The 8,037-nt window shown below is 35.1% G+C and overlaps 1 protein-coding gene across 1 annotated transcript; it reads left to right on the forward strand.

Annotated features, from left to right (window-relative positions):
- The first annotated feature begins 223 nt into the window (after nt 1–223).
- LOC147568721 (uncharacterized) lies at nt 224–6,363 on the forward strand. Its single transcript, XM_086660811.1, has 6 exons — nt 224–392; nt 3,635–3,652; nt 3,964–4,055; nt 4,971–5,117; nt 5,327–5,440; nt 5,871–6,363. The coding sequence occupies exons 1-6, from the start codon at nt 224–226 to the stop codon at nt 6,111–6,113; spliced, it is 783 nt and encodes a 260-aa protein (XP_086516937.1). The 3' UTR covers nt 6,114–6,363.
- The last annotated feature ends 1,674 nt before the right edge of the window (nt 6,364–8,037 follow it).

The following is an 8,037-nucleotide window of genomic DNA, read 5'->3' on the forward strand; positions in this document are numbered from 1 at the left end:
TTTTCTTCAAGACTTCAAACACTCGTTCTATCACATTACGTAAAGATGAGTGTCGATAATTGAAAAGCTCCCTTGGGTTCGTTGGTTTACGTTCTTTATAATCATAAATGGTATCTAGCCCCACGATAAGGTGTTAGGAAGCCCGGTGCAAGTAGAAAACCGGCATCACCGAGGTAGTACTTGTCTATCAAATAAAAATTGTATATTAGTATATAGTACAATGATGTCAACTATCAATAAAGTACAGAGGTGGCATAGCTATACGCCTATACCAGAAGGAACTATTAGCTTGTCTTCACAAGTTGTGACGGCAGATCTCAGAAACCTACTATCATGGACAGATCCTTCTCATCCAGCTAAAACATATGTTATCTTCATATCAAATGAGCAAGGTACTAAAATATTATGTCTAATATCTCCTTTGCTGTTACGATACCGTGGTTGATCTTCTACCGGTACAGTTGTTGGTATGTATGAACCATCTATTGTACCAACACAGTCCTTGAAATATGTTAATGGCCAACCACGTCTATTACCCATTTCTAGGAAAAAACTTTCACGTGTCGGCTTCACCACCTCAGGACCAAGTCTTAAGACAAATCGCAACACATTATGAAAATGACGATGCACTGCTTTAGATGACCTAATCAAGTCGAACCCGTTGTGCCTCACACGCGAGTCGTGACCAATAGTGAGGAGGAATATAACTACTTGTTCTTTCACATCAACCCACCTACTAGGTCTTAGCTCTTTGGCTACCAACATAGAACACAATTGATTAAACGTGTCAATTTTCATACGGAGCATTGCGTGACAAGTCGTATCACTCTCTGGGTACAATCGCGCAAGAATTTGATGTCTTTCAAACTCACGCCTCCTAGGTGGTTCCCTATCTATATACAACTCTACCAAACATCTGTGATAGGATATCCATGCAATAGAATAGATAACCATGCAGCAATCTCAAAGTCATGCGAGAAAGGCATCTTCCTACATTTCAAAACATACAAAATCAAACCCAGAACTAAAATTATTGGTCTCAAATATTCAAAACATATAACTATGACGTAAACCAACTACATTCTTAATCAAAATGTTGTTCAACTTGTCTTTCATTCACTTCTAAATCATTCTAAAACAGAATGTGTGTTTTAAAAATGCAAGCAATTCAAATCCCAAGTCACATTATTGATATTATTTGCACAAGGAAAGTCACAAAGCAATTCAGGAATTCTATCAAACAGTTGTTGTGCTTCTTTCAATTTCCCTGATTTTTTCGTATACCCAGCTAAAATTGAGTTCCAAGTAATTGTTTCCTTCTTAGAAATAAAATAACTAATTTAGGAAAAAAGGAAACAAAATAAATTTTAAGCAGGGGCGGCCCAAGTAGATTGGAGGCCTAAAGCGAAGAAAATTTTGGGGCCCTTTTACACTAGCTATAAAAAGTTAATTTTTTGCTATAATAGAGAAGCTTTTTTTTTATGAAGGGCTATAATAGATAAGTTAGTATCAAAACATACTAAAAGCATAAATTTGAACGATATACTATACAAGATCCAATTTACATGTATATATAGATGAGTTAAATATGTTTAGAAAACATTCTTCTTGCCTTTTGAGATGCAAAATTACTAATTATTCGTTCATAATCCAATTCTTCTGTCATATCTTGATCAATTGATAACATAGCTAACCCGTTCAATCTCTCTTGTGACATGTGGAGCGAAGGTAAGACTTGATTAACTTTAGCTTAGAAAAATTTCTCTCAGCAGAGGCTACTGTAACTGGTATCGTGAATAAAATTGTGTAAGAAATCCAAGCATTTGGAAAATTTAGTATGTCTTGCTTGATGTGTACGCTTCATTTTTCACACTATTTTCAATTGAATAATTGAAGACAATATGAGAATTGGGGTCTAAAATAGAAAAATTAAATTTAAATCAAACACCTATAACCTAATTGGGTAGTAAAATTCTATAATTTACCAATGTAACAAAAAATTGTGTATAATTAACAATCGAATACAACAATTACTAACGAACTATTAAAATTATGAATACTTATTTATTGTATTTAAGAAAATAAGATTTACATAAAAAAAATTTAAGAACATACCTTATAAGGAGTAGAAGAAGTGCCAAGATGAGAGGATAAAAGAAATGCGATTATTGCTTGTTGAGACCTAATTGCAAAACTAAAAAAATTTATATTCTTCGATAATGTGAAAAAATTAATAACATTAAATATAACAAATAAAAAAGTAGAAAAGAAAAGAATAAGTTGTAGTACAAGACATAACCATTACCTGGTTGTTAGTAGAATGTAAAGACATTGTGAGAAAAAGAAAGGGGAGTATTTAGAGAGACCTTCAACAAAAAAAAAAAAAAAAAGTATTTAGAGAGAGAATATGTAGAAAGTAAATTAGGGTTTTAGGTTTATTAACTATTAGCCTAGGTCTGTAGAATTAGAAAAGTAGGGTAGGTGATTGGTGTAAGTTTGACTAGGGTTTTTAATATTTTATGGCCTTGTGGGACCCGCACTTTCATGGTAGTTGTTAAACACGTACCCAGCTTTACAACATTGCACGGGTTGGTCTTGGCTTTTCTGGGCTTTTCTAATTCTTTTTTGGTGGTGCCTTTAATGAATTTGTGTTTTGGGGCCTTTAAAATGTGAGGCCCAAAGCAGCCGCTTTGGCTGCTTTGGGTCTGGGCCGCCCCTGATTTTAAGGGTCAAAAAAAAAAATAAAATCTCTCTCTCTCTTTCAATAAAATAATAACTAATTTAAGAGAATAGAAACAAAAAAAATAATAACTAATAAAAATCTCTCTCAATAAAATATAACAATAAATTTCGTAACATTTGATTGATACAAGTGTCTGTGCCCTAGGGCACGGGATATACCCTAATATATATATTTTTTATATAAAACAGAAGGGAAAACGATGACTGGGACAAACACCCTTTTTTAATAAAGCATATTTTCTAGAAGTCCTTCTCAAAATTTAAAATATAGTCCTTCGTAGAAATAAAGTTACCTATTTAAAAAACAATAATCCTTTCCTTCTTAGAAATAAAATAACTAATTTAAGAAAAAAAAAAACAAAATAAATTTCAAGGGTTAAAAAAAAATTAAAATCTCTTTCTCCCTCTCTCAATAAAATAATAATTAATTTAAGAGAAAAGAAATAAAAAAATAATAACTAATAAAAATCTCTCTCTCAATAAAATGTAACAATAAATTCCGTAACATTTGATTGATACAAGTGCCCGTGCTAGGGCACGGGATATACCCTAGTATGTATATATAATACTCCCTCCGTCTCAAATTAAGAGACCCACTTTCCTTGATGGTTTACAAAGAAATATAAGACTCTATTTATAGAGTTACAATACTACTAGTTTTTAATTTTACTAGTTCCTAATATTTTACTAGTTTCTAATAGTTTTATGCTAATATATTTACTAGTTCCTAATATCTTACTAGTTTCTACCAATTGCGAAAATATTCGACTTAAAACTGTCATCATGGCCCAGACTTAGACTTCAAAACATAAATTTCTTCACCGGGCTTGTCATTCTCCTGCTCTAATGATTTTAGCCTTTGTGCTTCGTTGTTTAGCCGTTCATTGAGCAGGTTTATCGCGTTACGCTGGTGAGTCATGACCTCCTTTTGTTCTGATAATTTACTTTGTAGTTCTTTGATGGAGGATTCCTTTCCATCAAGTGATGCCTCCGATTCCTGAATAAGAGTTCCTTGCTTTGTTGTTCTCTCTATTTCCACATTCTTGTGCATCTTCAATTCAATAGCATCCTTTTTTAATCTTTCTGTTTCTTCAGTAAGACAATTGATCATCAATTCACACTGATGAGACATGAAAATGTCTCATTTAGATCTCTTAACTCGGGCTAGTTAGTCCATTTCGAGCTTTTACTCTGATGAATTATTTGTTTCTCTTTACTCAGGTGTCTTTAAAGAGTTGAGCGCGAAAAACGATTATAAGCGGAAGAAATGCATACTAAGGGCATTGTGGTCATTTGGTGGTAAGGACAGTCTGGTGTGTTGGCCAATTTTGATGTCCAGATGGAAAGTAGAGTCCAAAATGAACTTGTGGGCGAAAACTGAATTTAAATCCGAGGCCAGGTGGAGAGCACAACGGAAGGATGGTAACAGCCAGTAGGGGTGGGAATTGGGCGGGTTTGGTCGGGCTCGGACTTTTATTTCCCGGACTCGGGCGGATCGGGCTCAATAATCATGTGAGCGATCGGGCTATCGGACACTTCGGGCCGGACAATTACGATTATATCAGTGCCCGCGGCCCGGTTCTGCCCGAGAATCCGCTCGGGCTATAACGGGTTCGGACGGACGGGTCCCGAACGTTTAGAGCAGAACCACGTGGGTGCAAATATACCCCACTAGCTGCGTCATCGCCCAAAGCACCAAGGTACTTGGACCAGAATTCCTAACTCCTATCTTATATCTCATTCTTCCTTGTTCCGCCTTCTCCTTCTTCAATGTGGGACTAAAAAATCACACAACCCTCTGATTTTTTTTTTATACTTTCTAAAATCCTTGTAGTAGTAGTAAACAATCTAGAGATAGAGAGAGGGAAAATGAGATCAATTTGACAATAGACTTCTTTTGTTCGTCTGAATTGTTAATTAAGATCAATTTGGACCAACATAGTGAACAGAACTAAAGATTTTGAGATTGGGTTTTGTGAAGAACTAGTTAGTTTTTGGGAGTTTGGAGGTTGTGGCTTGTGGGTAGTGATCCAAATTGGGTTGTTTTAATTTAGGGTTTAGAATGTGATGAATTTTTGCTTCTTATTTCAATGGCGGGAGTTTTTTTTTTTTTTTTTTATGGATTAATCATCAACCTTTTAATCATAAATCCTATAATTTTACCCCAATTTGTTTCTTGTTCAAAAGAAGAAGATTATTCTCTGATTCAGTATTCTGATTTTGAGTAGGAATTCATCAATCTATTCGGGTGGGTTCATTTTGAGTTTGATTCTGATTTTGATGAGGAAGTTTTATTATACTTCCTGGTGTTTCATTTAGTTGCCCTAGTTTTGGGTGTTCAATCACTATCAATATTACTGGTGATTTTAGTTTGGGTAGGAATTCATCAATCTATTCTGGTGGGTTTTCATTAAATTCAACTAATGCAATTTTCTTTGATGGGTGTACTGAATTATACGAAGGAAACGACGTCTAATGATTTGTAATGAACAATTTCGAAGTAGATTGAATTGAAATTCTTTGATTTGTACTGTATTTTATTGACGAAATGACGTATGATGATTTTCGTATTGCTTTTCTGCAGCTCTCTTTTCAAATGTGGACAAACCAAATGCAGGAAACATTGAACTCAAAGAAACATGGAGACACTGCTTTTCGAGCTAAAGAGTTCACTAATGCCATTAGTTGTTACACACAGGTGATATTTTGTGGGCTAGCCTTCCGCTGTGCTAGTGATATTTTGTCCGCTTGGCACTTTCGTGCCTCCCGACTTTAAAATGTTGACACAAGGAAACATGCTTAATCCCTTATAAGAAGCATCCCACCTCACTTCCACCGATGTTGGATTCCTTTACCAAGATGACTTCAACGTGTTGAAGGCTGTGCTTGACAGCTTCCGGGCTGGTACTAATATTGCCAACATCGGCACTTCTGGCGCTCATGGACTTAAAACGCGTCCCTAGGAAAGAGTGCTTAATACCTTTTAAGGGGCGCCCTTTTTACTTCATACTAATTGGAATTACCTTCTAACAATTTTATGTAGTTAGCAGAAGTTTTAGTTCAAATGACCTAACCAAGTTTCAAGAAATTAGGGGTTGTTAATGAATTTAATCTTGTTTGTTCTGCAGTTCATTGATGGTGGAATGGTATCACCGACAGTATTTGCTCGGCGCTGTTTATCTTATTTGATGAACGACATGCCACAAGAAGCCCTCGGAGACGCTATTCAAGCTCAAGTAATATCGCCGGATTGGTCAACAGCATTCTATCTTCAAGCAGCTGCTCTCTTCAGCCTTGGAATGGATACTGATGCACAAGAAACCCTAAAGGATGGTACAAACTTGGAGATAAAAAAGAATAGCAAGAGCTGAAAACTGTATAGAGGATTGATCTTTTTTTGTATGTATTTGTTTCCTATGCCATTTGAGCTGAAAACATTCTTTTTAGAAGTTTGTGAGAGGGTTTGTTTGTCACTCCATTCTCTAGGACCTCTCTGTTTCACCATTTCATGTTAGATATTGCTGAGGGAATTATACCCTTTTTTTCTTTCATTAACTCTCTTGAAAAACCTTAGAAGATTATAATGAAAAGTTTGTGAGTTTGAATATAAAGACACCAAAAGACTGAAAATTGAAATCTAGTCTACTTGCTTCTATTTTCATTGAAATCAGAAATTCATCACAATTCCGCCAAGAAAAAAGTCGAAAGAGAAGTGTTTGTGTATTGTATCCTAATCATATGTCTTATCTGAGCCCAATATCTTGTAGTGGGTTATTACCTCCTCCGAAAATCCGATAGGGTAAGCACATAGTGTCTGGGCTCACCCGGAGATACTATTCATACACAGGAATAACATTGAACGAGAAAAAGCAATCTGGACAGAAGCAGAAAACAAAGATATGGTCTTATTGTTGAATCTCCAACCAAGATCAAAATTGCTGCAGGTTACTGTTTATTACACCATTATAATCATCTCAAATTTATGATAAATACTTGTTTTCAGAATTAGGCTGATTCAACAAAAAAAAGAGTAACAATATCTAAGTAATCTTTATCCTTCTTGTGAGCATCTCCCTGTAAAAATCGTAAAATGAAAGAAAAAAAATTTCTTTTACGCAGGTCGGTTGGAACCAAGCAGCTGTCCCACTAGATTTGTCACCTGCACATAAGGGCTTCATCAAATTCAAAATAAAATGGAAAATTTTGTCCATTCTAATTATGAAGTGATATAAATCGCGGGCCAATGCCTACATAAACGAACTTGTAAACTATATGACTTTCACTCAAACAAGAGATGATCCGATTACACTACCAAATGATTGTCTATCTGGTACTCTATGTTGATAAAAAAAAAAAAAAAAAATTAATAATTTTCATCGTGGATTAAGAAATCCAATGTTGATTCCTAGAATAAGCAGTGTTGAAGGTTAAACTAGTGATTAAGAAACGAAAAGAAAGAGAGATTGAACAACTTACTTGCCAATACTTTGAAACACAACGGTCGATACAACTGTTTTCACCCATATGGAGCTCAGCCTCCTTGTATCTGCAATAGTAAACATTTCAATTTTCAAATATATGCTTTTTTTTAGTCCCTCTAACTACAAGCAAATAAAGATCATATCATAAAAACATCATAAACTAGAAAAACATAGTACCACTTGTCAATGCATTTCTGAAAGCAAGTTTGCGTAAGCCTGTATCAAACAATTGTCAGAGACAAAGTCAAGATATTTTGTTTAGCAAAATATACCCAAGTATTTTTTTTTTGTGTTGAAAATAAAATACATCAAAGTTAGGAGGAAAAAAAACATGGTCTTAGGACCATTTGATATAGTCAATTACTATTGACCATGCCCCATAGTTAGTCAAGGTCACAAGAAGACCAACATCACAAAACAAACTTTAAGCAAACTTCAACTTTTAGTCTCACACCTTTGAGTTAGAAATAAAATAAGTAAGGAGATAGGTTATATATAACCTCCTCATTTGCTTTGGAAGACATGTTTCTTTGAAGTCAAAAACTTTAAATAAGTTTCATCTATTACTCCCACATTGTTGGGATAAGGATAAAAGAAGCAAGAGGGAAGTTATATCTACCTCTTCCTTTGCATCCCAAAACAAGGCTTGGTAAAAGCTAAAATTTTAAGTAACTCAAGTCCTTTAGTCCCACACCTTTGGATCATATAAACTTGCGTTGGTGATACGATATGAAAAGGGTGTTTGGGTAGCAGCCTTCGGGTAGCTAATGGGCGGGTTGGAGCGGGCGGATCTTAATGGACGGGTTTCGGACGG

This window comes from Eschscholzia californica, unplaced genomic scaffold, assembly GCF_041429995.1.
Source record: "Eschscholzia californica isolate CP2 unplaced genomic scaffold, dmEscCali1.0.p SCAF_1, whole genome shotgun sequence".
Classification (NCBI taxonomy): domain Eukaryota; kingdom Viridiplantae; phylum Streptophyta; class Magnoliopsida; order Ranunculales; family Papaveraceae; genus Eschscholzia; species Eschscholzia californica.

Bases quoted from the DNA above. Each gene is read 5' to 3' on its own strand.
- LOC147568721 (XM_086660811.1), top strand. From the start codon at position 224: ATGTCAACTATCAATAAAGTACAGAGGTGGCATAGCTATACGCCTATA. The intron at 5,118-5,326 runs GTAGGAATTCAT...GCTTTTCTGCAG, and splicing joins TACTGGTGATTTTAGTTTGG to CTCTCTTTTCAAATGTGGAC. The intron at 5,441-5,870 runs GTGATATTTTGT...TTTGTTCTGCAG, and splicing joins CCATTAGTTGTTACACACAG to TTCATTGATGGTGGAATGGT.